Source organism: Pelodiscus sinensis, chromosome 1 (assembly GCF_052426305.1).
Source record: "Pelodiscus sinensis isolate ZL-2025 chromosome 1, ASM5242630v1, whole genome shotgun sequence".
Classification (NCBI taxonomy): domain Eukaryota; kingdom Metazoa; phylum Chordata; order Testudines; family Trionychidae; genus Pelodiscus; species Pelodiscus sinensis.
In genome coordinates, this window is record NC_143052.1 from 326,341,396 (window position 1) to 326,360,687 (window position 19,292).

At 41.4% G+C, this 19,292-nt stretch overlaps 1 protein-coding gene across 2 annotated transcripts in view; it reads right to left on the reverse strand.

Moving 5' to 3' along the window:
* TRPC6 (transient receptor potential cation channel subfamily C member 6) overlaps positions 1-18,674 on the reverse strand; it is a 158,128-nt gene extending 139,454 nt beyond the window's left edge. For both annotated transcript variants that reach the window (XM_075919281.2, XM_075919280.2), the window contains exon 1: positions 18,294-18,674. In XM_075919281.2, coding sequence (XP_075775396.1) covers positions 18,294-18,436 — 143 coding nt within the window. In that variant the 5' untranslated portion in view covers positions 18,437-18,674. The remainder of the gene's footprint in view (positions 1-18,293) is intronic.
* Positions 18,675-19,292: the final 618 nt, after the last annotated feature.

Genomic DNA, 19,292 nt, shown 5'->3' on the forward strand with positions numbered 1-19,292 from the left:
AAGCAGCAGTAGCTACGTTGATCAATATAATTTATGTTGCTCTCAGAAGGAGGGCTTTTTCCCACCCCTCAGCAACAAAAGTAATACTGCAGTAAGTGCTAGAGGAGATGTAGCCTAAATTAGACAACTAATTTAGCTGAAAATAAAGGGTGATATATATTTGCCCTCACATCATCACTACCCTTTCATTCTGTTATACCAAGGCCCTAGTTCTGCAATCTGACTCATTGTGACGGACCGGGCCGTGTCTGGGCACAGCTGAGGGCGTCCACTCAGGGCGAATTGCTCTACTTCGGGGCTCCTTACAGTCCCCAGACTGGTGACCTCTCCAAACAGGCCACAAACCAGTCCCACAGAGCGCTCCAGCAGCCTGCCTGAAGCCTCCCGAGCAAAACCCCTCCGACACCCCAGCAATATCCGTGCCTCAGATGGCCCCGGGCCTCATACACAGGTGGGGGGGTCCTAGCACCCAATTCCACCTACGCCGAACAAGTTCTGTCCGGTTCCAAGAAACCAGCCACAGATCCCTGGTCAATTTACCCTTTGGACCTTACCCACAAATCACGCTGGGCCAATCCTTTAGCATCTAACAACTAAAGGTTTATTATGAGAGTAAGGTTGCTAAAGAATCATACATTACATGCATCGAAACTCCCAGTCCTCGATGCAGGCTCTAGCAGAGATGTTGCAGCTGCTGGTTTAAAAGTTCTTGTTGCACATCCTAGCATCAGGATGCGTGCACAGGTCTTCCGGGCTCTTCGATCCCTGCAATGCTGCCTCTGGGATGAAGTGCTGAGCTGAGAACCAAGATGGCGTCAACCACATGGCCTCTTTATACCTCCTTCCTGGCCTCTTCTTGGCTGCAGGAGATCACCTGGTCCTCAGCCTCTCTCTGCTGGCCGCTCTTAGGTCCCGCCCTCATGCTTTATGTGTGTCCTTGGCCCATTGAGTGTCATTGTCCCACAGGGCCTCGCTGATTAGCATGTCCACAGGCCTGGGCTCTGCCCACTGCTCAACCACATGCAGAGAAATATTCAGTATCCACACTGTGAAAACAGGCTCTTTTCTGGCCAGGCCTCGTGCACATAGCCTTCCTAGCCCAAGTTTACCTTCCTCTCAAACCAAAAATCCTGCACTATGTGACTTAAAATCAGTAAAAACCAGGAGTAAGACACCAGGCAGGTAAAGGTCATACAAAGTTCGCGCCACTCAAGGGCCATCTCACCCCCTCCCCTTCCCCCTCAGCCTGTCAATAGGCAGACTGAATCAGTCAAGCCTATCACAACTAGGCGCGGGAAAGCTCTTGCTCTCTCTATAAAACAGCTACCCCTCCTGCATGCAGTTGAGGGTTCCCGAACACTTGGAAGGCAGAACACGAGCCAGGTTCTGAGGGCTGATCACCCGAGGACCCCCTCCCGCTCACCGAATCTACCGAATCTTTTGCAGAGCGTAACGAATAACGAATATGCTATTGTCTATGTTGTCCCTTGTATGTCTGATAAATGTGAGTATTGCTGTGTAAAGTTAGTTAAAGGTTTGATAAATAATAGTGTTAAGAGTAAGTTAGTTAGAAGTTTGTTAAATAGTATAGTTAGGAGTTTAAATAGATGTTAAACCTCATGAGTGAAATTAATGTAAATATAACTGATAAAAATCCCTGGGCTGTTATTGATAATTACTTAGACTTAGAGAAACCCCAGGGCATTTTCCTCTATTGTATTGCAGTTTGTTTGTTGTTACTGTTAATAATTATCTGGCGCCCACACATGTAAAAAGTTGATAAATAAAAAGTTATAGTTAAAAGCATTTTAATAAAAGTTAAAAATATTCAATACAAGGCTGCCTGTTTCTGCAGCTCTCTGGGGCTGGCCACATTCTCGAACCTTCCATTTTACCTCAACACACACAGACTACAGATTCCTAACTACACACACAGACATTATACAACCACATAAATAGCTTACATAGGATTATCAGATAATAAGCTTCTATTCAGCACCTCACATGGCCCCCTTCTATACCATTCTTGGGGCCAACACCCCCACCTATGGGTGCATCAGTGATCTGGCTGCTCCCCTCAAGATCCAGTAATGTGACACTCATATCGATGGATCCTTATGCCTCTGCAGAGCCCCACTGACTCCAACAAGGGCCCATACCAGCTAAGAATCCTCCTGCATCGATTAGATTGTGGGAATAAGACTTTATCTAGTAGCATGTTTTGTAAGAACATTAAGCTATCTACTTGCCAAATAAGTTGATTTGTGTCCCACTCATTCATTTATCACATTTGTAGTTATATGAAAAAATCAGTGGCACATTTAATCTCTGCTGAGATCAGATGAGTTTTAAGAATATACACTGGCAGATGTAGCAGTTCTTTACAATTCATTCCCTCCCCCTTAATTTCAACAGAAGAAGACACAGAAGATTATTTATTCTGCTCTTCAAAAAAGCAAGAAACTTTAGGTTTCTTTTGATAAACAATGTGACATTGTGACAGGTAAAGAAGTTTTTGGCACCTCTGGAGGATCTAAAGAAATGCTGATACTACTCCCAGTGATCTTCCCTAAGATAAGGAAGTCCTGTGAGCCAAATCTCAGCTTGGGTTTCTGGAATTAATTCCCAAACAAGGTTCAGAGCACAAGCAGTTGCTGAACTCTGCAAACATCTTAGCTCATTTAGAAGGAATACCTTGAACAAAGGTGTTTCTTTCAAATGGGAGAGAATTGGAAACCAGACTAGAAACAAACTGGTATTTCTGGGACTCATAATGGCTACCTCATGTGGTGTGTTTATATTTCACTGTTTTATTTTATGAATTCACTGCTTTTAAAACTGTGTGGAAAGAAATGCAGTTACTGATTTTTTGCCAGATTTGTGCCACTCCAGGTTAATTCAAAGCCAGTGCAACAAAACTCTACCCAGAGAGAGTGGTGTTGAATGATTAATCCCATACCTTAGGGCTGTGTCTACAATGGGCCACTTATTCCGGAAAATCAGCCGCTTTTCCGGAATAAGCTGCGAGCGGTCTACACTGGCCCTTTAATTTCCGGAAAAGCAACGATGCTCTACTGTACAAAATCAGCCGCTATTCCAGAAAAACTATTCTGCTCCCGCTCGGGCATAAGTCCTTATTCCGAAACACTGTTCCGGAAAAGGGCCAGTGTAGACAGCCCAGTAGTCTTTTCCGGAAAAAAGCCCCGATCGCGAAAATGGTGATCGGGGCTCTTTTCCGGAAAAGCGCATCTACATTGGCCACAGACGCTTTTCTGGAAAAAGGGCTTTTCCGGAAAAAGGGCTTTTCCGGAAAAGCAGCCTGCCAATGTAGACGCTCCTTTTCCGGAAAAACTGAAAACGGAATAGTATTCCATTTTAAGCATTTCCGGAAATTCATGCCAGTGTAGACACAGCCTAGGTGAATTTTCTCATTCAATAATGTCCCAGATCCAACTTTAAACAAAAAATCATCATAATAAATACAGCCCTATCCACTAGGACTGTGTTTCACACAACTGCTGAAGTTTAATTTATTGTGGATGTACATAATAAATCTATCAATTTTATACTATGCTCTCCTTAATATATTTTTTTAATCTGTGATGGATTGTAGGTTACAATTTTCCAAATAATGTCATGTCTTTGTGTTTTGAAGAAGTAAAGAATACTCTGCTATCCATCAACTAGAACTATTTAAATTATCTATTGTGCTTTTGCTACACAATTATCATCTAGAGTTACATGATCCATAAAATAATTCAAGCATTGATATTTAACATGATGGATCTGTCCACTCCCAAGAACAAGGCAAGGAGTTCTGTACATATTTATAGATATTTCATGCTTAAAATGTATTTCTCAATATCTTCACTACCAAGTCAGACATTTAAGTTTCTGCCACTATGACTTTCAAAATGTTAATGTATCCTGAATGATTCAAAAGAGTGACACCAATCAGTATAACAAAAGTGAACAAGCCATACCAACTGATTTGTGATGGAGACTCACCCTCCACCGCATGCTTTATTAAATGGATTTATAGACGCAAACATACATAATTCAAAGATGCTTTGGACAAATTGTTTCATGTAACCTTTCAATCTTAATGTCTTAATCCGCTCAATCTGTTTATCTTATTTTGGTGTAGGTATAATTTGTATGTGTAAAATTAGACATATGGAGTATAGAATGCTTTATGGTTTTTAAATGTGTAAATGAAAGCCATCGCGGGTGTTACCCTCAATGTCTTGATGACCAACTGCTAAGCAATCTCTTTTGTCCTTTAAGTCTTAGCAGTGGTTGGTTTGGGGAAGTCACATGTCCACCCCAACTGGCCAGGTGACTTCCCATGCAAGAAGGGGAATCTTTAAAAACAACAGGACACTAGCAGGTGGAGTCTTTTGATTGGCTGGTGTGTCACAACCAAAGGAGGGAACCAGATTCCCCCCTGGGAATAGGAGGCTTCCCTGGTTTAGAAGGCTTGGCCAGGAAAGAAACAGTTTTAAGGTGAGTTTGTAGTAAGTCTGTAATAAGTTTGTACTGAAATTTCAGTGTTAGAGCTAAGCATTTTCTGATATTTTGAGTTTGTAATCTACTTTGCTCTGCCTGTTCTCACCTACTACCACTTAAATCTGACTGCTTGTTCTTAATAAAATCACTTTTATTTTCTATCAAGCCCAGTGTAAATAATTGTCACCTGGGGGGGGGGGGGGGCAATCAGTGTATACATTCCCCCTTCCTTTGCTAAAGGGGGCTTACCTACATAATTCCTTTAGAGTTCTGATCCCATTTGGAGAGTGGTATCCCATGAAGCTGTGCCCTAAACTGGACTTTCCTTGGAGCTGAAGAGATGCAGTGTCTGTAGTGCTTCTCGGGAGTAGGGGGAGGAAGGGTATGAGGAAGGGGAATGATCTCAGCTTGGTGTCTTGGCTGGGGAAGTCCAGTAGATCTGGTCTAGCAGGACTGGGTGGTAAGAAGCTCCAGAGAGCTGGAAGGTGAGTGACAGTGGCCTTGTCAGCCCTCTGGGAGGCACCCCCAAGGGGTCTACTGTGACCTCGCCCTGTCACACCATTATTTTCCACTCCTTATGAGATTATCAAATCTGAAAAGTAAAAAAGAACATAAAAATGCACAAGGATTCAAAGATGGATTAAAAAATGGGTTTTAGGGGCTGTAGCCAAGGATCCCGGGAGAAGCTGAAGCCACTAAAGCTCCTGTATTCTGGGCCAGCCCTTTCTGGCCAGGGAGTAGGGAAGGAAGAAACAGCCAAGGGTGGAATTTCAGTAGGGTATTGGGGGCAGCAGCTGTGCACTCTGGGACATGGCTTGATTTTGATTCTGTTACCTGGATGCTAAGGGAGTGAGGGGAAAGTGCTTGCATTCCATGCATGCCTCTCACTCCTGGCTGTGAAGGGAGCTCACCCTTTCCTGCATTTACCCTACTGCTTCAACCTGCAGCCCCTTACCATAAAGTTAACCCCTCATTTTGACCGCATCCTGGAGCCTAAGGGGCCCCACAAAATCTAAAAGTTCTGGGTCCCCAGAAGAGTTATTTCAGCCTCATTTGAGTCAGACAGTAACAAAACTGTTTTAAGATACATTCTATATTTTTAAAAAATATATTTTCAGTTAATTTAAAGTCTCGGGGTAACATTTTCAAAAATGCCTAAATGACTTAATGATTCTGCTTTCAAAAGTGACTTTAGGACCAGATTGTCAAAGGTATTTAGGGTTATGGGTAAAGTTAGGATCTGGGGGGGATTTTCAAAAGCATCTAACTCCCACTGATTTTACTGTGAGTTAGGCATCTAACCTACATATGAAGTACTTTTGAAAATCCTCTCTGCATGTTTAGACCCCTCAATATCCTTGTAAGTCTGTCCCTAATGAGTTCACATCAGTTGTAGAGCCACATCTCCTTCTAAATACTAGCACCAACCCCACTTCCAAGAGTGGGGAGGATTCCCATACTCCTCAAAGCTACATATTCTCTTAGGTAAGACCTTTTTTCCTGTGATGTTTAATCCCATATTATTTATGGAAATATGCTTATGAATGAGAATATGACATAACTTGAATATGTTTTATGTAAAATACTGCGTGCAACATATCACTTAAAAAGTTATAATCTGCTGAATGTGTATATTCTATTTGTGTATAGGTACCATTCCTGTATTTGAAGTTAGAAATGTGATGTATAAACCTGTTTTACTAATCTAGACATGCTGTGTCCATTAATAGTACTCAATGAACTTAGTAGCCCAATATTTAGGCAACGATCTGTGAACAGCCTTGTTTTTCCTGTAATCCTGAGCTATGATTGGTCTTGCCAAGACATGTGGCCAGGTCACCTGATGCTGGAACCAATTTTGAATGCTGAAATGTGAAAAAGTTTAAACTGAATACAAAGGATTCCCACCTTTTGCAAAAGAAATATAAAGGTTGGAAACCAAACAGTAGGGGCTGCTCCCAGATACCAAAACACCCCTGCTTATCATCCAAGATGACTGCTGGAAACATCTAAGACTGAATAGGGGCAGGAACAAGACTAGACTGGGAGGCATCCCAGCCTGTGAAAATGGATGATTAAAGCTACTGTTAGGGTAACAAACTGCACATAACAAATTTCTTAGGATATGTCTACACTAGCCACCCTAGTTCAGACTAGGGTGACTAATGTAGTCATTGGAACTTGCAAATGAAGCCCGGGATTTAAATATCCTGTGCTTCATTTGCATGTTCCCAGGCATTGCCATTTTTAAATGCCCCGTAGTTCGAACTACAGGCAGTCCCCGGGTTACATGGATCCAACTTACATCGGATCCCTACTTACAAACGGGGTGAGGCAACCCCGCACTAGCTGCTTCCCCCCAGCAGACCAGGGAGACGCGAAGCTAGCGGCCCCCCCAGCAGACCAGGGAGACGTGAAGCTAGCGCTCCTTCCCCTCCCCTCCCCCCCAGCAGACCAGGGAGACTCAGAGCGGCTTTTCTCAGCAGACACCTCAGTTTGAGAATAAAGGCCTGAGGGAAGTGAGGTGTGGGAGAATAAAACTGAGCTCTGGAGAAATGTTTCGCTAGAGTTTCCCCTACAATATGTACCAGTTCTGACTTACATACAAATTCAACTTAAGAACAAACCTACAGTCCCTATCTTGTATGTAACCCGGGGACTGCCTGTACCTGCCTGCGGCTACACGCGGCACAGGCTAGGTAGCTCGAACTAAAGTTCCTAATTTGAACTACCGTTACTCCTCCTGCAATGAGGAGTAATGGTAGTTCAAATTAGGAGCTTTAGTTCAAACTACTTAGCCCGTGCCGCGTGTAGCCGCGGGCAGGTAGTTCGAACTACGGGGCATTTAAAAATGGCAGCGCCCAGGAACATGCAAATGAAGCCCAGGATATTTGCAAGTTCCAATGACTACATAAATGTTGGAATCTTCCTAATAGCCTAAGACACATCACTTAATTTTTCTCTCTCTTTCTCAGTTTCCTCATAAAATGGAAATAACAGTATATATTAGCCTTCCTCTCAGAACTATGGTAAGAATTAAATAATGTCTGCATAGTAAACTGCTACATACATATTAAATATGTTTATGAATTTAACTAAATGAGAGAAAGCAGACACTAATTCATTAGTCCTACTATCCTTGACAACTCACTCTCAACTGATCACTCTGATTATTCTGGCTATCTATATTCCTCTTGAAGTTTCACTTCTTGTCTAGTATTTATAAATTGTACTCTACAGTTGAAGTATTTCAGACCAGAAGTGCCTGTGGATTAAGAAACACCTATGTGTATTTTATATATCAACTTGTTAGGTAAAATCATTATTATTTTTTATCATACAAAGTTGTGCTGAAGAGTCATTCATGCATTAGTTGCAGTTTAGCTACTGACATGTTCACATCTATATGCAACTCACGATTAAGCAGTTTTCTCCTCAACACATTCTGAAGGCCTTCGATGGAGAAATCTAAAAATTCTAGGATGGGTTTATTGTGCATCTCTGGTTCTGAGGAACTTCTGTTATTCTTAATTTTTCATGTTGGACTTGCACTCACATACTTTATCTATACAGGCCACAGAGCCAAGAGAATTACCTGAGCCATTGCCTGACCACTTTTTGGACAAATCAAATACGAGTTTGCACCAGCACCCTATGCACCAGCTCACAACACCACTCGCTGAAGAGCAATGTCAAGTAGGGGCAAATCTATCCCCACCCCTCACACACACAAAAACACACACATTTTAGATGACACTTAGCAACTGATAATAAAAGGTTTGCTTCAGATATTGAAGTTTTTCCATTATGGAGTTCTTCATCTTTCAGCAGCTAGTACTACCAGGGCTTTTGCTATCCTTCCTCCACCATAATTTCTTGGAATGTTTTGGGCAGATGCCCTGCTGATGTAAATTGTTACTGCTCCACTGATTTTAAATGTGTTTCATTAAACATAGAATCTGGCCTAAATTTTCCAAAAGAGTGAAGGATTTAGTCAGCTTTTGGGTGCCCAATATGAGACACTTTGTTATTTAGATAGGGGTGCATTTTCCAAACAGCAACAAAGTTTAGCTGGTTGACTTCTAAGTGTGTCACCATACTCCAACTTTACTTTTATTAACTTCAGTTGCTATTTAAAATCAAAATTTTACAATCAAGGTCAGAAAAATATCAAGATTAAGATTTTGCTTCTCTTCAGTGGAGAACAGAAACAAATATCCTTCATATAGGGTATGCCTACACAGAAGAGTTTTTTAAGAAAACCAGCAGTTTTTCCCCAAAAAATTCACTTACGTCCACACTGTAATCGCATTCTTTTGAAAAAAATTGAAACAGAGGGGTTTTTCTAAAATAGGTAAACCCCTTTCTACAAGGAAGAAGTCTTTTTCTGAAATAGCTCTTTCAAAATAAGGAGTAGGTGGATGGGGAAGAGGGAATTCTTTCAAAAGTAGAGGAAAGAAGAAAAAGCACAAGTGCCCGGGTGGCCACTCAGTCCATAGTAATCACAGCTTAAATAAGAGATAGCATCCATACTGAATGGACACTATCTTTCAAAAAAGTAGATCACTTTTTCAATGCACTTTGGCTGTGTGGACGCTCTCTTTTGGAAGAAGTTTTTTCAGATGTCTTCCAGAAAAGCTTCTTCCGAAAGAAGCCTGCAGTCTAGACATAGCCATAATGTCTTAGATAATTTACAAGATCATGCTGAGAAACTATCGGAAAAAAAGAAGATAAATTGCTGCAATATAAACTTAGGCCTTTTAAATCAGAATTGTTAGATGTTTTAATCAGAACTGGAACACAAATGTCTCAGGGCTTTTATTGTTAAGTATTAATTATTATATTTAATTCGAAATACCTCTGTGATATTTTTTATTAAAGTGCTCTAACAAATCCTGCCCTGTCACATTATTTCCCTGTGACCCAGGCTATATTGAAATCAGTTCATTTCCATCTCATTCATAATGTGGGGGCATAATACTTTGATTTCATGCAGCTGTGTGAAACTCCTATGCCATGCATAGCAGAACTCCATGACAATTCTATGTACCTTAATACAAAGATAATTTATGGAGGTGAACAGGTAAATTCATGACCAGGGCTCGACAAATAATGCAATCTACTCACCTGTGGCTCTTCCGGGTTGCAATCTACTCGCCACAGGCGAGATTGCCAGACAGCGCGGCATGCGCAGATCGCCGGACAGTGCAGCTGGCAAGCGGGGCTTGCCGCTGTTTGGCGAGCCCCGTTCATGACTATGTATATCCAACGGAAATTTCCATTTTACATTGTAGGATCAGTCAGGCCATAGGATTAGTTCTCATCTGGAGTATTATGACCAGTTCTGGGGTGACACATTTCAGGAAAGATGTGGACAAATTGGAGAAGGTCCAGAGAAGAGCAACAGAAATTATTAAAGGTCTAGAAAACATGACTGATGATGGAAGATTGAAAGAATTGGGTTTGTTTAGTCTGGAAAAGAGAAGGGGACATGATAACAGCTTTCAAGTACCTAAAAGGTTGTTACAAAGAAGGAGAAAAAATATTCTCTTTACCCTCTGATGGTAGGACAAGAAGCAAAGGACTTACATTGTTGGAAAATAGGAAAAACTTCCTAACTGTCAGGGTTGCTAAACACTGCACTAAACCGCCTAACGAGGGCGGGAATCTCCATCATTGGAAATTTTTAAAAGCAGTTTAGACAAACACTTCTTAGGGATGGTCTAGGTCAGTGGAATTAGGGTTGCCAGATGGTTTCAAAAAAATACCAGACACACTTGACATTACATCACAATCTACATTACATCTTATTTACAAAATACCGGACATTTATATTTTTTCATTTATACTTTCTCAATATGTTTCCTGAACAGAAAGCTCAAATACTGTACTGGACTGTCTGGTTTAAAAGCGGACACCTGGCAGCCCTACATGGAATTGAAAATATTCTAAGGGAGCACATGGGGATAATTTTTTACCCTCTTCTACTGTTTTATTGTGTCTCATTTACATAGACATGTTTAAGTGCTCTCAACTATTTTCCCTTACTCTTGGAGAGCAATGTAGGCCTGAATGACTTGTTGGTCATGAATTTTGCTTCTTTTCTCTTGCAATTATGTAGTGGTACTAGAACTTTAGGGTGAGAATTTCAAAAGCGCTTAGATCAGATGGAGTTGGGTGCCTAACTCCTTTAGGCACTTATGGAAATCCCTCACTAAATTTCTATTTCTGGGAACAGTAAGCTACAGAATCACCTTTTAGCTGTCAAAAATTTACCCCTCCCCCAGTAGTAGCTGGAATCACAATGTTTGGAAATAATCTTGTCTCACTTTCTCACTCTGTTTATCCTTTTATAAGGGCTCTCACTTTCATTGACCAGTGATTGATCATCTCTACAGTTCCAAGTAATGATCTATTTTCATTCATTTTTTATTTCATACTGTTATTTCCCCTCTGGTGAAATTCCTTCCTTCTCTGTCCTATGCATAAGCCAAGGTTCCATAAAAATATTTGATATGACTTAGAAGTAAGGTAGTAGCTGACTCGAATATGGTAAATCCATTCTCAAGACAGATGCTTCATGTAGGATTCTCAGTATTATAGAATACAGTGTGGCAAATACAAAGCATCACCTATATTCCCTTTACTAGCTAGCAGTACTAAAGCTTGTTTAGTCTCAAATCCACCAGTAAGTATGATATATGATTTTTTTTTCTAGCCATAGCACTGGTTGTAGTGCTGAACCAGTGTGTTCCACTTTAATATTTTCAGTTATTTTACAGTTCACATGAGCTTTCTTAATAAAGCACAATAGATCTAATTCAGCTAAAATTTAAGCAGGCACAATTCCCTGAAATCAATGCAGCTGCATCCATTTATGCTGACACTGAATTTAGCCCAGTATGTCAGAATTAAAAAAAAATGATCAGATTTACAGGATTTTATAAAAACTATGTCCTTGCCAAGCTATCACCACCAAACTCTGATATTTATTATGCCCCAAAAAGGAATTTGTTTTGTACTTTAAAAATATTATCAGTAAATAGAGCTTATCAAGCAATCTAATCAAAACCAAAACTGACCAATACAAGGGAGTTTGTTCCCAGAAAATACAAACTCCTTTATAATATATAAACCAAGTTTGGTTTAGTTACTGAACCATTTATCTAGCTCTGTTATGGAATAAGGGGTAGTAAATGATGAGAGTGAATATATTCTGATCAGCAAAAATGTCTCTTTTTGTTAAGGAAAGAATCAGATACTGTTAAAGATGCTGTATACAAATGCTTCCAAATCCTGCAAATATTTACATGTATAAGTAACTGTAAAACTGTGTGTAGATTATTGATTCAAAGTATTTTAATGTGACATTTGGAGGACTGGGGCCTTAAATTGTTAATATAATAAACAGTTTTCTTTAAATGGTTATTTCAGAAATCTGTAAAAAGTCTAATTATCAGAGGAGCTTGAGATTTACAATGCACATTCTGAAAGCAATACAAACTCTGTGAAGAGGCTTGACATGCAAAGAATGATAACTAGAGGAAAAAATTTTCCTTAAGGTTAGCACATTTTCTTCACACTTTCAAAAAGTGCTAATCATGTTACACTTTGTTATGCCATTAATTGTGTTATTCTACAGTTATGATGAGAAAGGAATTTTTTTTCCATTCTTACAGAAGCACAACTTCTATGGACTTCAGTAAGAGACAGACAATCATAAAAGTGTAAGACGGGAAGAGACTCAGGAGATCAACTAGTCCAGTCTCTTGCACTCAAGGAAGGACTATGTAATAACTAGACCATCTCTGATAGGTGTTTGTCTAATCTGTTCTTAAAAATCCCCAGTGACAGAGATTCCACAGCTCCCCTAAGCCTTAGCCCAATATGTCATAACTAAAAAAAAAAAGAAAAAGAAAAAGAAAGATCAGATTTTTATAGAAATATGTCATTACCACACTACTACCACCAAACACTGTGATGTTCATTATGGCCCAAAAAGGAACTTGTTTTGTACTTTAAAAGATATTACTGTGAATAAAGCTTATCAGGCAGTCTAATCAAAAGCAAATCTGACCAATATAAGGAGTTTGTTCCCAGATAATACAAACTCCTTTGTATTGTATAAACGAAGTAACTGAACCATTTACCTAGCTCTGTTATGTGCTTAATGACTAAGGATTTACTGAAGATTATGGTAGAAATGCCACATCCCAGCTGAGTGCCCTAAACAATGAGCTATAGTCTCTCTCTCTCTCTTACATGTACACACATCCAATAGATATTTAGTTATTTGTACAAAAGCACAGCAGCTCCAAGACAAGAGATTGTGTTCTGATGGAGAATAAAGACAAAACCTTGAAATGTGTCACAAAATGAAATTCTTCTTTTCCAGCCAGCTCATCTTACAGAAGTTTGTTTATTGAATTTAGTAAAAGTTGCAAATGCTTCATATTGCTGAGGAACAGGCCCTCAGTATAAATTTCTACCTCTGAAATAAATGAATTATATCAGCAAAAGACTGCTGATCAAGATTCATAATGACATTATAAGACTAAATACCCATTTTACTTCATTCATATTGTCATCATTGTAGTCTGAAATACCCATAAAGTATCATTTCTTCGTTTAAGGCATTAAGACTATGACTACATTGTGGAACTATTTCAGGATACTTCCGGTATCTTGAAATAGCTATTCCATGTCTTTAAATCAGCCCATTATTTCTAAATAGATTTCAAAATAATGGGTGCACTATTCTGGCATCCTTGTAACCCTCATTCCACAAGGGTTAAGGGACATTTCTGAGTAGTGTTTTATTTCAAAATAAGCTATTTTGAGGTAAGGGTGCACTGTAGATGCACCCTAAGTGTCCTCTTTCATTCCACAACTCAAGTTATTTCTCTTTCTGAAATGCAATTGAGATGAAGGCAATTTAGATTTATACATTTTATTCAGATATTAAAGAGAGCCTGAAAATGAAACAAATTATTGACTTTCTTCTTTTAATCTCCAACACCCATGCTCTTAATTTCACAACCTTGCATGTTAGCAAACCTAAAGCAAATCTTATACACAAAGTTTGATACCTTGACTCTGTTCCACAACAATCACAAGCCTTGTTTCATCTGACTCTGAAGGATATACAATTCAGAAAACTCATTTTCCTAAGGCCCAATCTCATGACTTCCACTCTTTCAGAAGTCAATGGGAAATACCACTTGGGAGGCACTCAGCTTGTTGGACTGTCTCTAAATCATTATTTGTCTTGTTAGTCTTTAAGGTGCTACTAGTCATTTTGTTGTTTTAAAGTTTTTTCTTAATTGTTGATATGATAAAATGCTGCAGCTAACTCTCTAGCTGCTTATGTATATTTTTATGTATATCACGACTGGAAGATGAAAAAATACTTTGTCACACTGTCTCTTGAGATAAGCATGCAGTGCCCGATAATTTATTACATGGTATAATTTCAGGCATAATTGGAACTCATCTGATAATAAATTCAAGAATAATAGTGAACTCTGAAGAAATATTTTTTACAAACTTACCATATAGCACTCTCTATAGTCTATATATTTAGCAAGAATATATCTTTGGCATTGGCTTTACTTATCTTGTTAAATACAAATGCAAAGAAACTGCCAATAATGAACAAATAAATGCAGAGGTCTTGATCCTGCCAAGACTTACACAGAGAATATATTTTATGCTGTGGAGTAGGCCCTCTGACTTCGGACAGGCTGGTCACATTGTAAGGCTAAGCAGATTCTTATTTTTGGAGGATTGGAACCTTAACTTGTAATAGAGCTAATTTAAAACATAAAAGTAACTGTTTACTTTAGTAGCTTCTGTGCTCTTTTGAAGGTGATGATGATATAATGTGAACCGTACAGATAACATTAGGAATATGTCGACACTAGAAACCCAGTACTACAGTGGTTCATGCCCATACTACCATCCTTCTGTTGGTGGTGTCTGTCCTTACCAGGAGCATTTCCACCAATTTAAGAGGTGCTAGGAGGAAGGGGGAAGATGAGAGCTGCTGAATAGACAGCAGCTGATCAGGGAGCCAGGAGTGGGAAGCTGAGGTCCAGCGGGGCTCTGAGCAAAATGAGTGCAGCCCAGCTGGGAGGGAAGACAGTCAAACTCTGTACAGAGCTCTCCCACTAGCTCCAGTGAACTCCTGGATTTCTTGTCAATTTTACTGCTCTAGCATGAAGCTGTGAAATTGACAAAAATGACAGCCAACTGCCTATGTAAATAACACAGTGTCTACACAAACTGTGTTGCCCTCACTACACCATCATTAGCTCATCATATCTTGTGGAGGTGGAGTCATATCAGTGTAATAGGGCAGTTATAGGGGTAGGAGCAAGGGTATAGTGTGTACACTGACATAATTAGGTCAATGTAAGCTGCCTTCTGTCAACCTATCTAGTGTAGAGCAAGCCTAGGTTACAGTGTGTTTGGTAATGCAGCTTACTCTGAACATCTCTCTCAACTATATGACAAGTTCTCATTTATACTAAGATTTATTCATTTGCTTAGGAAGGAGGAGTGGTGGAAGAAGTGGCAGGAATCTTTTGCAGGTGAAATACAAAAGTGGATACTTTGTAACAGCACCTTTAAATTATCTTTCTTAAAATATTGTGCTGTTTTGCTGTGCATTTCAATCTTATCGCAACAAGTTTATAAGTCCTTTTTGTATGTGCATGTGACAGTCAGATTTCTCATCCTCTTCCATTACTGTTTGACAAAAAAGTCCTTAATAATTGACTATTCTAGGAAACATAATAGAGGAGAGCTTAGTAATTTTAATATAAAATATTTTATTTAGTACAATAGTTGATGCTAGTTACTTAAATCAAATTCACTTACAAACTGTTATACTTTCTCGTAGATATGCACATTTCTTAAACACGAGGGGCTGTGTCTAGATTGGCAAGTTTTTCCGCAAAATCATCTGCTTTTGTGGAAAAACTTGCCAGCTGTCTACACTGACCGCTTGAATTTCCGCAAGAACACTGACGATCTCATGTAAGATCGTCAGTGTGCTTGCGGAAATACTATGCTGCTCCCATTCGGGCAAAAGCCCTCTTGTGCAAATAATTTGCGCAAGAGGACCAGTGTAGACAGCACAGTACTGTGTTGCACAAAAAAGCCCCGATGGCTAAAATGGCGATCGGGGCTTTTTTGCTCAAAAGCGCGTCTAGATTGGCAAGGACGCTTTTCCGCAAAAAGTGCTTTTGTGGAAAAGCGTCTGCCAATCTAGACACTCTTTTCCGAAAAGGCTTTTAACGGAAAATTTTTCTGTTAAAATTCCGGAAAATCATGCCAGTGTAGAAGTAGCTAAGATGAGACTGTGATCGTATTACTTTCCGGAATAGCAACATAAAATGTTAGCTTGTACAGCCAGTCCCCAACTTACAAACGAGTTACGTACCAAACACTAGGTCATAACTCTATCTGTTCGTAAATTGGATTACATTCACTTACGTACAGCCACGCTGTTCATAAGTGCAGATTTTGTTTGTAACTTGGGGAAAGGCTGTATAGGAGGTTGGTCATAAATACGAATGGTCGTAAGTCGATGTGTTCATAACTCAGGGACCGGCTGTATGTGATTCACAGAGGATGGGGAAAAAGGTATTTTAACTATTGAGCTCCTGATATCAAGTGTATCAATGTAAATATCTAATCTCATTGCTGTCTGAGAGTTTTTCTTACTATTTTATTCCCTTTCTACACCAGTCTGGTTATTAAATGTGGTCTAGAGGTATATATCATATGTCAGAGGAAGTTGATAACCAGAAAATGAGTTAAGTATCAGGATACATAAAGGAGTACATTAGTAAGAAAGAAAGTTTGTCTTGTAATTCCCTAAAATTGTATGATTATTGTCATGTCAACTAATATATAATAATCACCCCACTCTTTGTATTGCATTTTCCCTTAGAAATACTAACAAATGCTAGCTATACCAGTCATACTGATAATACATTGAGTTATTGTGGTCAACGTATGTAGTGCCCTGATATATATATATATATATATATATATATATATAGTCCAGAAATCTTAGACTTTTAAAAATAGAAAAATTAAAGTATTATCTTCTTACACATTGCTAGTTTAAAATTGATAACAAACCTGAGTAGCACTTAAAAATCAAATTGTCAAGCCTGTATGATTTGGACTGTAGATATAGATAGGTACAATAGAGAAATTGTGGCTTTATGAATTAGAATGTAACGTGTACCCAATAGGGACCACTGACCATAGAAATTATTGCTATAACTATAGAGAACCCATTTAAGGATATAAATTTTAAACAGACCAGTGTAGTCCATAACATATTCCATATATAGTTAAATCTATTCTATTCAGAATAAAAGCTTCAGAGGGGTAGCCGAGTTAGTCTGTAACAGGAAAAACTGAAAAAAAAAAACAAATAGTGTATTAGCACCTTAAAGACTAACAAAACTTGTAGATGGTATCATGAGCTTTCAAGGGCGCCCAGGAATGCTTATGGTACCATCTATATGTTTTGTTAGTCTTTAAAGTGCTACTAGACTATTTGTTGTTTTTTAAAGTTTTTCCTATTCAGATTAGTTAGACTTTATTTCAGCGCCATTACAACAGGGCATAATATTACTTTCCTTGTCTTTTGGTGTCCCTCTCTTCCATTAGCTTATATTCAAATACTTTCCTGCCCCCTTCTTTTTCAAAAAAAAAAAAAAAAAAAAACAATTGCAATACACAGTTCTACTGCAGGGAAGATGACCACTGTGTTCATTTCACTTGCCAAAGACCTGGTTGCAATAAATTGTCTGTATATATATTAGGAGCAAAAACAAACAAACAAAACCCCACACACCACACCTGCCTGATAGCTTTTCTAGAGATATGACATGAGACAAACAAAACTAAATGACATGTTCATTAGGAAAGGGTAAATGAAAATGAATAGCACGTTTGTGCTTTTACTTTTAGAGAAGGACAAAGGAAAGCAAACGCCAGTTAGAGGCCACATCTCTTAAGAACTTGAGAAAATGTGTGTAACTTTCCTTTCAAAACTGAAATAAAGATTTCCTGGTAGAGTGGTACCATCAGAGTGAGACTTTATTGTAGCCTCCTCTCCCAAGCATTTGAGCACCCAACCATTCTCCGCCTAGAAGGATCAGATGTCACCTGTTGACATGAGGGCGCATCCTAGTGCACCACGCTGCTGCTTGCCAGAGGGAAAAGCAGTGTCCGCTCGGGTAGCGCTGGAGAGCCGGACGCGGATTTTTCACAAGCGTGTTGTTTTTGTTAATAGGCCGCTTATTTCCGATTATCCGCTCTCCCGCCCCGCCATGCAAACACAGAAATCAACTACGAACTCCCGGGGATTGGTCTTGTGACCGCTCCCAGCGAAAGGGTGAAGCCGGCCGGGCCGTGCGATTCCGGGCTACCAGCTTTCGCTGAGCCCCACCCCATACATCTCAAGCGGGCTTCGTAATGCTCCTGCACCCGAGCAGGGAGCGCCCGCGCTTGGACAGGAGCTCAGGGCTGCAGGGGCTCGGTCTCCCCGCCCCGCGGCGCACCTGTGCCTGCGCTGCGCGGGGTGGGGCACCCTGCCGCACTGTGGCGCTGCTGCCGGAGGCTCCTGCTGCCGCCAGCCCCAGCTCACCCGCGTGCCAGGGGGCGCCGCAGCCCACCCCAGCCCCACTCCTGCCGCCCTTCTGGAGGTCCGCTCCGCCTCCGCCCCCCGGCGGGGCCGGTTCCCGCGCGATGCTCACAGCGGGTAGTAGGCGTAGGGCGGCAGGGTGCTCTCCTCGCACGCCCCCGGGGCCACGAGCAGGTAGTCCTGGCTGTCGGTCCTGCGACCCGGCCCGGCCGGGGGGGTGCTCGGCCGCGGCGCGTAGGGGTGGCCGCGGCTCATGCTGCTACCGAAGGTCTCTCCGCCTCTCGCCGGGTGCGGGACCCTGGGTTGGAGCCGCGATCCGGGTGTCGCTCAGGGCCGCTCCCGGAGCGCCATGGAGCCCGCTCTTTGCCGCCCGGCGTCTCCAGACAGCTGCGGCAGAGCAGGAGAGCCCCCGGCTCGCTCCGCGCCCCAGCCCCGGCACGGCTCCAGCAGCCACCGCCGCCAGCCGCTCCCCGCCACACTGGCTGAGGAGCGCGCGAGCGGAGTTGCTATGTCAGTCGGCAGCATCCTCCCCCCAGGCGTCACTGCCCAGCCTCCGGAGCGCTCAGACGTGAGGGAAAGTTTGGGCCGCGCCAGAGCAACAGGGGATCCGCTGCCCGACCATGGGCAAGTGCCGCAGCGGCGCTGGAAAGGCACCTCACCCTCCCCGCGAAATGTACCTGCTCCCGGGGCCAGCTGCTGTAGCCCCAGGTTGCGAGAGGAGGCGTCTCTCTTCCTGTGAGGTGCTTGCCAGCATATAACACTGGGAAGTGATTTGCATATAAAACTAATATTCTGCTAGGGGCAGCGCGCAGGAGTGTGAGTTGGCCGCTTTTGGAGGCGCAAGTTAAACACACTTCAAACCGTATCAGCACGTGCACATAGGTGAGAGGCAGGCAGCGCAAATCTGTGCCATGGAGCCAGCTGAGTAACGGTATCCACAAGCACTTCGCTGCAAGGTGGGGGTGGGGGGTCGCTGAGCTCCTCCAGCCCTGAGGCTGTGTGGGGGAGAGCCATCTTCCTTCTAGTCCCAAGGCCTTGGTCCCCTGGCAGGAGCACAGAATTACTGGGGCCAGGTGTCCTTTGCTCTATGCCCTCTCCTCACCATGGCCCA